This window comes from Pongo pygmaeus, chromosome 1 (genome assembly GCF_028885625.2).
Source record: "Pongo pygmaeus isolate AG05252 chromosome 1, NHGRI_mPonPyg2-v2.0_pri, whole genome shotgun sequence".
Classification (NCBI taxonomy): Eukaryota; Metazoa; Chordata; class Mammalia; order Primates; family Hominidae; genus Pongo; species Pongo pygmaeus.
This window is the reverse complement of record NC_072373.2, coordinates 129,843,784-129,858,958: the sequence shown is the minus strand read 5'-3', so window position 1 is coordinate 129,858,958 and position 15,175 is coordinate 129,843,784. Positions and strand designations below refer to the sequence as shown.

General features: G+C 38.7%; 1 protein-coding gene across 3 annotated transcripts in view; it reads right to left on the bottom strand.

The window, feature by feature from the left end:
• The window catches only part of LRRC39 (leucine rich repeat containing 39), a 36,368-nt gene that overhangs the window by 16,317 nt on the left and 4,876 nt on the right, over window positions 1–15,175 (bottom strand). For 2 of the 3 annotated variants that reach the window (XM_063652642.1, XM_054475057.2), the window contains exons 2-3: window positions 8,447–8,486; window positions 3,499–3,691 (exon numbers count right to left, since the gene is read on the bottom strand). In XM_063652642.1, the coding sequence (XP_063508712.1) occupies window positions 3,499–3,611 (113 nt within the window). In that variant the 5' untranslated portion in view covers window positions 3,612–3,691; window positions 8,447–8,486. The remainder of the gene's footprint in view (window positions 1–3,498; window positions 3,692–8,446; window positions 8,487–15,175) is intronic. The other variant, XM_054475067.2, reaches the window with a different exon arrangement.

Sequence of the window (15,175 nt, the reverse complement as noted above, 5' to 3'; positions counted from 1 at the left end):
GTTTTAAACCTAACCTTTGATCTCTATATAATTTACTTTTAAAGTAGTTTATACTTAATTTTAACCACAATCCAAGCTTTATAATACCGTACAATGATTTTACAATGTAATTGTTTTAAGATTAAGGGAAAGGTGCTTTGAAAAACTACATTACACAAATTCCATGTAATGTTTCTAAAAGTAGAAGCTGATTTTGGTCTAACTTAACTTTTGGAAATTACATTTTGCTAACAGAGAATCCTCCTCCCTAATCATAAAACAGATGATGCCAAAAGAGAACAAGCAGTAAGTAAGGGCAAGACTGCACACTCATTATTCCTATATAGAGAACTTCTGAAATTTCTGAAATTAAGTGATTCTTAATTAATGACAAAGATCCCTTTTATCAAAACTTTAGTCAGGCTCCACATCCTCTGCTTGACCAGGCTTGACCTTGGGCTTCCCTCTCTATCCTTGCAGAATCCACTTTGAACACGAATCTTGCTATGTCTGCACACTTACTAAAAACTAAGTGGGAAAAATTATTCCTCCCTGTCAAGATCTTTTGTTTTTATAGATATTTAGCAACACAAATCATTGCTCATCAGTAGCTTCTTGCCCCCCACCCTTGTTTACTGGAAGAATACCAATTGCTTCCAAGTCCAAGTGTTTACCAAGTAATCCAGGTGATAAGGTTTGGCTATGTCCCCACCCAAATCTCATCTTGAATTGTGGCTTCCATAATTCCCACGTGTTGTGGGAGGGTCCCAGTGGGAGATAATTGAATCATGGGGGCAGTTTCCCTTATACTGTTCTCATTCTCTCTCCCAAGATCTGATGGTTTTATAAGAGGTTTCCCCTTTCTTTTTTTTTTTTTTTGTTGTTGTTGTTGTTGTTGAGATGGAGTTTCACTCTTGTTGTCCAGGCTGGAGTGCAATGGTGCAATCTTGGCTCACTGCAACCTCTGCCTCCCAGGTTCAAGCAATTCTCCTGCCTCAGACTCCCAAGTAGCTGGGATTACAGGCACGCACCACCACTCCCAACTAATTTTTTGTATTTAGTAGAGACGGAGTTTCACCATGTTGGTCAGGCTCGTCTCAAACTCCTGACCTCAGGTGATCCACCCACCTCAGCCCTCAAAGTGCTGGGATTACAGGCATGAGCCACCATGTCCGGCTGAGGATTCCCCTTTCATTTGGTTCTCATTCTCTCTTTGCTGACTGCCATGTAAGATGTCCCTTTGCTCTTCCTTTGTCTTCCACCATGATTGTGAGGCCTCCCCAGCCATGTGGAACTGTGAGTCAATTAAACCTCTTTTCTTTATAAATTACCCAGTCTCAGGTATGTCTTTATCAGCAGTGTGAAAATGGACTAAAATAGTAAATTGGTACCAATAGAGTGGGGCACTGCTGTAAAGATACCCAAAAATGTGGAAGTGACTTTGGAACTGGGTAACAGGCAGAGGTTGGAACAGCTGGATGGCTCAGAAGAAGAAAAGAAAATGTGGGAAAGTTTGGAACTTCCTAGAGACTTGTTCAATGGCTTTGACCAAAATGCTGATAATGATATGGACAATGAAATCCAGGCTGAGGTGATCGCAGATGGAGATGAGGAACTTGTTGGGAACTGGAGTAAAGGTCACTCTTGCTATGTTTTAGCAAAGAGAATGGCAGCATTTTGCCCCTGCCCTAGAGATCTGTGGAACTTTGAACTTGAAGAAGATGATTTAGGGTATCTGAAGGAAGACATTTCTAAGCAAAGCATTCAAGAGGTGACTTGGGTGCTGTTAAAAGCATTCAGTTTTAAAAGGGAAACAGAGCATAAAAACTCAGAAAATTTGCAGCCTGAGGATGTGATAGAAAAGAAAAACCCATTTTCTGAGGAGAAATTCAAGCTGGCTGCAGAAATTTGCATAAGTAATGAGGAGCCAAATGTTAATCACCAAGACAATGGTTTTATAAGAGGTTTCCCCTTTCACTTGGTTCTCATTCTCTCTTTGCCAGCTGCCATGTAAGATGTCCCTTTGCTCTTCCTTCATCTTCCACCACGATTGTGAGGCCTCCCCAGCCATGTGGAACTGTGAGTCAATTAAGCCTCTTTCCTTTATAAATTAGCCAGTTTCAGGTATGTCTTTATCAGCAGCATGAAAACGGACTAATACACCAGGGATGAATCTTAATTTGTCTAAACCAATCAGTCTCATTCCCCTAGAAGGTAACTGGGTTAGATGTGTACAAATGATCCAATTCTGGCCAATGAGAAGTGAGGGAGAGGTTTGTTGGGGACCCTCTGTGAAAGATTTCCTTACTCTTAAAGAAGAAATAGAAAAAAATAGTTTCCACTTTTCTGAAAACATAATGATGATTGGCTGTGATGCCTGGAAGTGCATCAGACATCTTGTAACATTGAAGGAAGCTAATCTGAAGATCAGACTGACACAGGGATTAACAGCGGAAGGTGAAAAAAGAAAAAGCTGACTTTTAAAAGATGTTGAGGCTTTGCATTGACTATCTTCAGAACAGCCTCACTTCCCTATCGCTTAAACCATCTTTAGTTGAATTTTCTGTTATTTGTTAACTGACATTTGCAAATAACATTTGGTAATTTAATGTTTAGAAACAGGCAGTGGCCTGGCATGGTGGCTCATGCCTGTAATCCCAGCACTTTGGGAGGCCAAGGTGGGTGGATCACCTGAGGTCAGGAATTCAAGACCAGCCTGGCCAAAATGGCGAAATCCTGTCTCTACTAAGAATACAAAAATTAGCTGAGTGTGGTGGCATGCGCCTGTAATCCTAGCTACTTGGGAGGCTGAGGCAGGGAGAATCACTTGAATCTGGAAGGCGGAGGTTGCAGTGAGCTGAGATCATGCCATTGCTCTCCAGCCTGGGCGACAGAGTGAGACTCTATTTCAAAAAAATAATAATAATAATAATAATAATAATGATAGAAAGAGACAATGAATGAGAATTGTATGGAACTATATGAATCTATGAGGAAAGGGACTATTTTTGCAGGATTAGTAGAATACCTTTTGGAGATATCCAATCAGGAAAGTGGGTAAGATAAAATGGAGGCAGAGGAAATGAGAGTCAAATAAATATAGCCCAGATCAAGGAATCAAGTGATCCAGCAGCTCTGGCTAGAACACATGGCTATTAAAACAAATGAGAATCTGCTGTACCTTCTACTGCCAAATATTGTTTTAGGTCCTAGGGCATATAATGCTGAACATACAATCCTGAAAATTAGACTGTATGATACTAATCAAACTTTGATGAATGTTAAACAGAGTCCTATGAGGGTATAAGATAGCTACTATTTTCACATTTGTATTTTTTGTGACTTCTATCGCATAGACAAATTTAATTGAGTCAGCTGTTTTCTTTAAGTATATTTTGAGTTTTCAGTAAATAAAATTCTATATCAAATTCAATAATAAGGCATTTAGAATGCTCTTTTTTATGGTGATAATAATATGAATTTTCACTAATTCAAAATAATAAATGTGTTTTAGCATACTTGTGTTGAAATTCCTTCTCTCGCTTCAGGTCTTCATTGAGTTTCTTTATTCTTTTTTCCCAAACTTCCTTTACAGCATTGACAGCCCCAGTACAAACCACATTTTCTGTCATGATTTCTCCACATTGTCATAGAGTCACCAACTTCATTAGGTTTTGAATAGCTGAATCATAGATACCATTTCAGAAAGGACCTAAATGTACCAGAGAAAAAAAGCAATGTTTCAGACTGTTCATTGAGTACCATAATGATCATAATAGCTAATATTTATAGAACACATTCCATGCTCCAAAAACTATTTTATATACTTTACATGCCATATCATATTTAAAAATTCTCATAAAATACTATAATATAGGTGCTTTTATTGACTAATTTATAGATGAGAAAATTAAGCTTTAAAGAAGGTGAACAATTTTCTTGGGGGTCTCATATCTAATATATGATTCCTTCGTTACTATGTAATTCACAATAATGAAAAACTGCTACTAGTCTTCATGTCCAATTATAGGAAAATGGTTAAATAATGGAAATTTTTTAAAAGACTGGAATCTTGAGATATCAGTCTAATCAGGACACCATATGCACAAGTAGAAATTCAGTTAAGTGATAATATATTGGGATTGTTTCCTTTTCTGTAAAATAAATTGCAAATGGACGATGCAGTATTAAGGATTTTGACCTGAATCTCAGAAATGAAAGGAAAATACTCAATAATAGGAGAATGGTTATTTAAATTATGTTAGGTACATTTTATGGAATGTCCTATGGCCTTAACATAATCACATTGATTTTTTACCAAATTAGCATTAATAAAAGAATTTGATTCACAATTATTTGAATTATTTCCTTTCAAATTCAGGAATACAAAGACATTCACAATCACTTCTATTCAACATTATAGGAAAACCAAAATGGAAGTAAAGTAAATAGAAAGTAATGTAGTTGGAAAAGAAAGCAATAAAATTTGCAACAACATAGGGAAACAGACACTTTGCTTCATCAATGGTGGTATTACTATATTCTGTATGGAGAGAAACTTGGTAATATTTATTAAACTCACTAATTCTCATCCACACTTCTAGCAATTTATCCCTCAAATATTTTTGAAGTTATTCACAGTGTTTTTCACAACAGCAAAATATTGTAAACAACCTAACATTTCCTCAGTAAACTATAATCTACCTATATCATGGGAGATTATATAGCTCAAAAAAAGGAAAAGTATCTTATATATTCATATGCCATGATCTCCAAAATATATAATTATCCCACAGTTTATCCATTCTAATGAATGTGAATATTTGGGTCCCAGAGCTTTGCTCTTATAAGAAGTAATGTTTCTAAAATTAATGTTTTTATCTTCTTGGTGTTCCAGTGGAATTATTTCTATTGGGTACATATCTAGAATTAGAATTGCTGGATCATAGTATATGTAAATGTTCCAACTTATAAGACAGAGCCAAATTGTTTTCCAAATTGATTGTGCCCATTTATACTCTTACTACCACTGTATAAGGGTCCCTGTTGATCTACATCTACTACTGCATAAAGCCATATCCTAGGGTGGTCATAATTTGTACTTCCCTGATGATTAAGTGTTCCAAGTTAATATACAAAGGTTGTCCAGTTAAAGAAAAGATAAAATCCTGAGTGTTGTTTATGAGAGGCACACCTAAAAAATAAAGATAGAGAAAAGTGGACAGTACAAGAACAGGAAAAGATCCACTCCTAGGTATATACCCAACAGAAATGAAAACATATGTTCTCACAAAATCCTGTACATGAATGCTGATAGAAACAGTATTCATAATAGCTAAAAAGTGGCAACAACACAAATGGCCATCTACTGATGAATGGATAAACAAGATGTGGTATATCCATACAATGGAATGTTATTTGGCCATAAAAATGAATGAAGTATAGATACATGCCACAGTATAAATAAACTTTGAAAAAAATTATGCTAAGTGAAAGAAGTCAGACACAAAAGACCACATATATAAGCTCATTTATATGAAATGTCCAGAATAGGCAAATCTGTAGATTCAAAAAGTAGCTTCGTGGTACCCAGGGGATTTGTTGAGGGGGAAATTGGGAGTGACTGCTAACTGTACAGTTTTTTGAGTGATGAAAATGTTCTAGAATTAGTGATGATGATTGTACAACTCTTGAATAAAACTACTGAGCTGTACACTAAAAGAGAGAATTTATATATGAATTATATTTCAATTAATTTTTTCTTTCTTTTTTATATCTTTATTTCTTTCCTTTCTTCCTTCCTCCTTCCCTCCCTCCATCCCTTTCTTCTTTCCTTCTTTGCTCTTTTGAGACAGGGTCTCACTCTATCACCCAGGCTTGAATATAGTGGCGGGATATGACTCACTGCAGCCTTGACCTCTGGGCTCAAGTGATCCTCCCGCCTCAGCCTCTCAGGTAGCTGGAAGTATAGGCATGTGCCACCATGTCTGGCTAATCAATTAATTTTTTTGAGAACTGAGAAAGATATACTATGCAAACACTAAGCAAAAGAAGGCTAGTATCAATATATTAATAGCAGACAAAATGGACTTTAGGCACAAATACTTTACAGATATAAAAGATCAATTCATATCATAATAAAAGATTTAATCCACAAGAAATATGAAACAACTTTCAACTATATGCCTCTAATAACATGGCTTCCAAATATACAAAGGAAAATTGACAGAACTAAAGGGAAAAATCAAGGAATCCAGAATTGAAGTGGGATATTTTAACCATTCTTTCAGCAATTGGTTGCACAAGCAGTTTAAAACTTAGGAAGAATACTGAAAATTTGAACCACACAATAAATAAACTTACTTAAATGATAAATAAAGAACTATATCCTACAATGACAGAATACATAATGCTTTAAAAAACACATGGAAGAGTCACAGAAAAAAAATCTCATATTGGGGTCATAGAGCAAGTCTCAGTCAATTTCAAGGGATTAAAGTAGCATGAAGTTTTTTTTTCTAATCAAAATATAAACTTGCTAGAAATCAATAATGAAAAGATACCTGGAAAAAAAGCCTTTATTATTTCAGCTAAGGAAACATACTTTTTTTTTTCTTTCCTTCTTCTTCTTCTTTTTTTTTTTTTTTTTTGAGACATGGTCTTGTTCTGTCCCATAGGCTGGAGTGCAGAGGCGTGATCTCAGCTCACTGCAGCCTCAAACTCCAGGACTTAAGTAATCCTCCTGCCTCAGCCTTCCAAGTAGCTGGGACTACAGATGTGTGCAACCATGCCTGGCTGTGTTTTTTTTTTTTTTTTTTTTTTTTTTTGTAAAGATAGGGGTCTTGCTATGTTGCCTGGGCTGGTCTCAAACTCCTGGGCTCAAATGATCCTCCCACCTCAGCCTCCCAAAGTGCTGAGATTACAGGCGTGAGCTACTGCACCCATCCATGAAACACACTTCTAAATAACCTATAGTCAAAGAAGCTATCATCATGAAATTAGAAGGCATTTTGAACGGAATTAACAAAAATACCACAAATCAAAATGTATGGAATATAGGTAATGTAGTAGAGGGAAATTTCTAGACTTAAGTATACATTTTAGAAGAAATGAGGCTAAAAAATTTACATCCATTTCAAGAAGCTAGATACAGCAAAACAAACACAAAGAAAACAGAAGAAAGGGAATATTATAGATAAACACATACATGTATAAAATTTTAAAATGACACAATAGAATACAATAATAACAATCTAAAATCTCTCCACAAATAAAATGCTGGTCCCAGAGATGACTTCAATAGCAAATTCTACCAAGCATTTGAGGGGTAAAAATAACACTAATCATAGCATGGACTCTTCCTGAGAATAGAAAAGACTCCCCAGTTCAGATTATGAAATTAGCATACGCTTGATACCAAACCCTAAGAATGGTAATTCTAGAAAGAAAAATACAGACTAATCTAACAAATATATTACAGAGAAAAATCCTAAACCATATACTGGCAAACCATATCTGGCAATATAGGAAAAAGAAAATACTGGCCAGGCACAGTGGCTCATGCATGTAATTCCAGCAGTTTGGGAGGCCGAGGCAGGCAGATCACTTGAGGTCAGGTGTTATAGACCAGCCTGGACAACATGGTGAAACCCCGTCTCTACTAAAAAAATACAAAAAAGGCCAGGCGTGGTGGCTCATGCCTGTAATCCTAGCACTTTGGGAGACCGAGGTGGGCAGACTGCATGAACTCAGGAGTTCGAGACCAGCCTAGGCAACACAGTGAAACCCTGTCTCCACTAAAATACCAAAAAATTGTGGCCGGGCACAGTGGCTCATACCTGTAATCCCAGCACTTTGGGAGGCCGAGGTGGGGGGATCACGAGGTCAGGAGATCAAGACCATCCTGGCTAACATGGTGAAACCCTGTCTCTGCTACAAATACAAAAAATTAGCCAGGCGTGGTGGTGGGCACCTGTAGTCCCAGCTACTCGGGAGGCTGAGGCACGAGAATGGCGTGAACCTGGGAGGCAGAGCTTGCAGTGAGCTGAGATCACGCCACTGCACTCCAGCCTGGGTGACAGGGCGAGACTCTGTCTCAAAAAAAAAAAAAAAAATTAGGAGGTTGCAGCGAGCCAAGATCATGCCATTGCACTCCAGCCTGGGTGACACAGCAAGAATCTGTCTCCAAAAAATAAATAAATAAATAAATAAAAATAAAAAATACAAATTTAGCCAGGTGTGGTGGCGTGCACCTGTAATCCCAGCTACTTGGGAGACTGAAGCAGGAGAATCGCTTGAACCCAAGAGGCGGAGGTTGCAGTGAGCTGAGACGGCGGCACTGCACTCTAGCCTGGGCGACAGAGCCAGACTCTGTCTCAAAACAAACAAACAAACATAAAAAACAAAAAAAGAAAATACATTATAGCCATGTTGGGTTTATTCCAGAGATTAAGGTTTGTTTGCTTACCTTTGTTTGAGAAATCAATTAATGTAATATTCTGAATAGACTAGAAGAGAAAGAAAATATGATCATTCCAATAGATGTAGAAAATTATTAAAATTTAATATCATGTGATTAAAAACAAGTCTTAACATACTCTAAGTAGAAGATAATTTCTTTAACCTAACCAAGTATATCTAATAAAAACCTGCAGCAATCATACTTGATAGTGTAACATTGAAAGCCTTTCATGTAAAATTAGTAAAAGATGTCTGCTCTCACGACTTCCATTCAATACTGTATCATGGCTCTACCAATTGCATAAAAGCAAGAAAAAGAAACAAAAGGCTTCAAGTTTGAAAAGGAATTTAAAAAAAAGAACATTTTTCATGAGTACAATTATGAACTAGAAAATCCAAGAGAATTTACAACTAAATATATAGAATTTAGCAAGACTTCTGACAAGTCAATATTTTGAAAAATCAATTATGTGTCTATATTCCAGCAGAAAATAGATATTAAATTGTTAAAAATATACTATTTTCAATAGCGTAAAAATCAAATTCTTAACAATAAACAGAATGTAGAAAACTAAAAATTAGAGTGAAATTAAAGAAGGTCTAAATAAATGAAGAGATGTACATCATATTTATTGATCAAGACTCAATCTGTAAAAATGTCAGTTATCCCCACATTGAACTATAATCAATCTCAATACAAAATTCATTTGGAGAAGGAGAGAAGCAACCTGACAATCAGTTTCTAATTTTTAATGTCAATTCTAAGGATACAAAATAGCCCAGACGCTCTCGCCAAAGAAAACTAGAGTGGGAGGATTTATTCTACATTCGTCAAGATCTCTTTTAAAGCTATAGTACTAGATAATGTTATTGGTGCAATAGAAAAACATATCAGTGTACCTGAATAAGGAACCCCAGAAACAGACTCATATACACATAGGCACTGCAGAACATTGTGGAATTTTTTTTTTTTTAGACGGGGTCTGGTTCTGTCACCCAGGCTGGAGAGCAGTGGCATGATCTTGGCTCACTGCAACCTCCATCTCCTGGGTTCAAGCCATCCTCCCACCTTAGCCTCCCAACTAGCTGGGACTACAGGCACATACCACCAAACCTGGCTAATTTATGTATTTTTCTGTAGAAAGGGGGTATTACCATGTTGCCCAGGCTGATCTTGAACTCCTGGGCTCAAGTGATCTGCCTGCCTTGGCCACCCAAAGTGCTGGGATTACAGGTGTGAGCCACCACACCTGGCCAAGGAAATAATTTTTTAAGAGAAATTATATTGGGACAGTCGAATACCTATATATTACCAAAATTAATTCCATGTGAATTGTATATCTAAAACTGAACATAGAAAAAATAAAGCATTTAGGGTGGCAGCCAAGATGGCCAAATAGGAACAGCTCCAGTCTACAGCTCCCAGCGTGAGCGACGCAGAAGACGGGTGATTTCTGCATTTCCATCTGAGGTACCAGGTTCATCTCACTAGGGAGTGCAAGACAGTGGGCACAGGACAGTGGGTGCAGCGCACTGTGCGTGAGCCAAAGCAGGGTGAGGAATTGCCACACTCGGGAAGTGCAAGGGGTCAGGGAGTTCCCTTTCCTAGTCAAAGAAAGGGGTGACAGATGGCACCTGGAAAATTGGGTCACTCCCACCCTAATACTGCGCTTTTCCAATGGGCTTAAAAAACGGCAAACCAGGAGATTATATTCCGCACCTGGCTCGGAGGGTCCTACGCCCACACAGTCTCGCTGATTGCTAGCACAGCAGTCTGAGATCAAACTGCAAGGTGGCAGCGAGGCTGGGGGAGGGGCGCCCGCCATTGCCCAGGCTTCCTTAGGTAAACAAAGCAGCCGGGAAGCTCGAACTGGGTGGAGCCCACCACACCTCAAGGAGGCCTGCCTGCCTCTGTAGGCTCCACCTCTGGGGGCAGGGCACAGACAAACAAAAATACAGCAGTAACCTCTGCAGACTTAAATGTCCCTGTCTGACAGCTTTGAAGAGAGCAGTGGTTCTCCCAGCATGCAGCTGGAGATCTGAGAACGGGCAGACTGCCTCCTCAAGTGGGTCCCTGACCCCTGACCCCTGAGCAGCCTAACTGGGAGGCACCCCCCAGTAGGGGCAGACTGACACCTCACACGGCTGGGTACTCCTCTGAGACAAAACTTCCAGATGAACGATCAGACAGCAGCATTTGTGGTTCACGAAAATCGGCTGCTCTGCAGCCACCGCTGCTGATACCCAGGCAAACAGGGTCTGGAGTGGACCTCTAGCAAACTCCAACAGACCTGCAGCTGAGGGTCCTGTCTGTTACAAGGAAAACTAACGAACAGAAAGGACATCCACACCAAAAACCCATCTGTACAACACCATCGTCAAAGACCAAAAGTAGATAAAACCACAAAGATGGGGAAAAAACAGAGCAGAAAAACTGGAAACTCTAAAAAGCAGAGCGCCTCTCCTCCGCTAAAGGAACGCAGCTCCTCACCAGCAATGGAACAAAGCTGGACGGAGAATGACTTTGACGAGCTGAGAGAAGAAGGCTTCAGACGATCAAATTACTCTGAGCTACAGGAGGAAATTCAAACCAAAGGCAAAGAAGTTGAAAACTTTGAAAAAAATTTAGACAAATGTATAACTAGAATAACCAATACAGAGAAGTGCTTAAAGGAGCTGATGGAGCTGAAAGCCAAGGCTCAAGAACTACGTGAAGAATGCAGAAGCCTCAGGAGCGGATGCGATCAATTGGAAGAAAGGGTATCAGTGATGGAAGATGAAATGGATGAAATGAAGCAAGAAGGGAAGTTTAGGGAAAAAAGAATAAAAAGAAACGAACAAAGCCTCCAAGAAATATGGGACTATGTGAAAAGACCAAATCTACGTCTGATTGGTGTACCTGAAAGTGACGGGGAGAATGGAACCAAGTTGGAAAACACTCTGCAGGATATTATCCAGGAGAACTTCCCCAGTCTAGCGAGGCAGGCCAACATTCAGATTCAGGAAATACAGAGAATGCCACAAAGATACTCCTCGAGAAGAGCAACTCCAAGACACATAATTGTCAGATTCACCAAAGTTGAAATGAAGGAAAAAATGTTAAGGGCAGCCAGAGAGAAAGGTCGGATTACCTTCAAAGGGAAGCCCATCAGACTAACAGCGGATCTCTCGGCAGAAACTCTACAAGCCAGAAGAGAGTGGGGGCCAATATTCAACATTCTTAAAGAAAAGAATTTTCAACCCAGAATTTCATATCCAGCCAAACTAAGCTTCATAAGTGAAGGAGAAATAAAATCCTTTACAGACAAGCAAATGCTGAGAGATTTTGTCACCACCAGGCCTGCCCTAAAAGAGCTCCTGAAGGAAGCACTAAACATGGAAAGGCACAACCGGTACCAGCCACTGCAAAATCATGCCAAATTGTAAAGACCATCGAGGCTAGGAAGAAACTGCATCAACTAACGAGCAAAATAAGCAGCTAACATCATAATGACAGGATCAAATTCACACATAACAATATTAACTTTAAATGTAAATGGACTAAATGCTCCAATTAAAAGACACAGACTGGCAAATTGGATAAAGAGTCAAGACCCATCAGTGTGCTGTATTCAGGAAACCCATCTCACGTACAGAGACACACATAGGCTCAAAATAAAAGGATGGAGGAAGATCTACCAAGCAAATGGAACACAAAAAAAGGCAGGGGTTGCAATCCTAGTCTCTCATAAAACAGACTTTAAACCAACAAAGATCAAAAGAGACAAAGAAGGCCATTACATAATGGTAAAGGGATCAATTCAACAAGAAGAGCTAACTATCCTAAATATATATGCACCCAATACAGGAGCACCCAGATTCATAAAGCAAGTCCTGAGTGACCTACAAAGAGACTTAGACTCCCACACATTAATAATGGGAAACTTTAACACCCCACTGTCAACATTAGACAGATCAATGGGACAGAAAGTTAACAAGGATACCCAGGAATTGAACTCAGCTCTGCACCAAGTGGACCTAATAGACATCTACAGAACCCTCCACCCCAAATCAACAGAATATACATTTTTGTCAGCACCACACCACACCACACCTATTCCAAAATTGACCACATAGTTGGGAGTAAAGCTCTCCTCAGTTGGAAGTAAAGCTCTCCTCAGCAAATGTAAAAGAACAAAGATTATAACAAACTGTCTCTCGGACCACAGTGCAATCAAACTAGAACTCAGGATTAAGAAACTCACTCAAAACCGCTCAACTACATGGAAACTGAACAACCTGCTCCTGAATGACTACTGGGTACATAACGAAATGAAGGCAGAAATAAAGATGTTCTTTGAAACCAATGAGAACAAAGACACAATGTACCAGAATCTCTGGGACACATTCAAAGCAGTGTGTAGAGGGAAATTTATAGCACTAAATGCCCACAAGAGAAAGCAGGAAAGATCCAAAGTTGACACCCTAACGTCACAATTAAAAGAACTAGAAAAGCAAGAGCAAACACATTCAAAAGCTAGCAGAAGGCAAGAAATAACTAAAATCAGAGCAGAACTGAAGGAAATAGAGACACAAAAAACCCTTCAAAAAATTAATGAATCCAGGAGGTGGTTTTTTGAAAGGATCAACGAAATTGATAGACCGCCAGCAAGACTAAAAAAGAAGAAAAGAGAGAAGAATCAAATAGATGCAATAAAAACTGATAAAGGGGATATCACCACAGATCCCACAGAAATACAAACTACCATCAGAGAATACTACAAACACCTCTATGCAAATAAACTAGAAAATCTAGAAGAAATGGATGAATTCCTCGACACATACACTCTCCCAAGACTAAACCAGGAAGAAGTTGAATCTCTGAATAGACCAATAACAGGATCTGAAATTGTGGCAATAATCAATAGCTTACCAACCAAAAAGAGTCCAGGACCAGATGGATTCACAGCCGAATTCTACCAGAGGTACAAGGAGGAACTGGTACCATTCCTTCTGAAAATATTCCAATCAACAGAAAAAGAGGGAATCCTCCCTAACTCATTTTATCAGGCCAGCATCATCCTGATGCCAAAGCCGGGCAGAGACACAACCAAAAAAGAGAATTTTAGACCAATATCCTTGATGAACATTGATACAAAAATCCTCAATAAAATACTGGCAAACCGAATCCAGCAGCACATCAAAAACCTTATACACCATGATCAAGTGGGCTTCATCCCTGGGATGCAAGGCTGGTTCAATATATGCAAATCAATAAATGTAATCCAGCATATAAACAGAACCAAAGACAAAAACCACATGATTATCTCAATAGATGCAGAAAAGGCCTTTGACAAAATTCAACAACGCTTCATGCTAAAAACTCTCAATAAATTAGGTATTGATGGGACGTATCTCAAAATAACAAGAGCTATCTATGACAAACCCACAGCCAATATCATACTGAATGGGCAAAAACTGGAAGCATTCCCTTTGAAAACTGGCACAAGACAGGGATGCCCTCTCTCACTACTCCTATTCAACATAGTGTTGGAAGTTCTGGCCAGGGCAATTAGGCAGGAGAAGGAAATCAAGGGTATCGATTAGGAAAAGAGGAAGTCAAATTGTCCCTGTTTGCAGATGACATGATTGTATATCTAGAAAACTCCATTGTCTCAGCCCAAAATCTCCTTAAGCTGATAAGCAACTTCAGCAAAGTCTCAAGATACAAAATCAATGTACAAAAATCACAAGCATTCTTATACACCAATAACAGACAAACAGAGAGCCAAATCATGAGTGAACTCCCATTCACAATTGCTTCAAAGAGAATAAAATACCTAGGAATCCAACTTACAAGGGACGTGAAGGATGTCTTCAAGGAGAATTACAAACCACTGCTCAATGAAATCAAAGAGGATACAAACAAATGGAAGAACATTCCATGCTCATGGGTAGGAAGACTCAATATCGTGAAAATGGCCATACTGCCCAAAGTAATTTATAGATTCAATGCCATCCCCATCAAGCTACCAAAGACTTTCTTCACAGAATTGGAAAAAACTACTTTAAAGTTCATATGGAACCAAAAAAGAGCCCGCATCGCCAAGTCAATCCTAAGCCAAAAGAACAAAGCTGGAAGCATCATGTTACCTGACTTCAAACTACACTACAAGGCTACAGTAACCAAAACAGCATGGTACTGGTACCAAAACAGAGATATAGATCAATGGAACAGATCAGAGCCCTCAGAAATAATGCCGCATATCTACAACTATCTGATCTTTGACAAAGCTGAGAAAAACAAGCAATGGGGAAAGGATTCCCTATTTAATAAATGGTGCTGGGAAAACTGGCTAGCCATATGTAGAAAGCTGAAACTGGATCCCTTCCTTACACCTTATACAAAAATTAATTCAAGATGGATTAAAGACTTAAACCTTAGACCTAAAACCATAAAAACCCTAGAAGAAAACATAGGCATTACCATTCAGAACATAGGCATGGGCAAGGACTTCATGCCTAAAACACGAAAAGCAATGGCAACAAAAGCCAAAATTGACAAATGGGATCTAATTAAACTAAAGAGCTTCTGCACAGCAAAAGAAACTACCATCAGAGTGAACAGGCAACCTACAAAATGGGAGAACATTTTCGCAACCTACTCATCTGACAAAGGGCTAATATCCAGAATCTACAATGAACTCAAACAAATTTACAAGAAAAAAACAAACAACCCCATCAAAAAGTGGGCGAA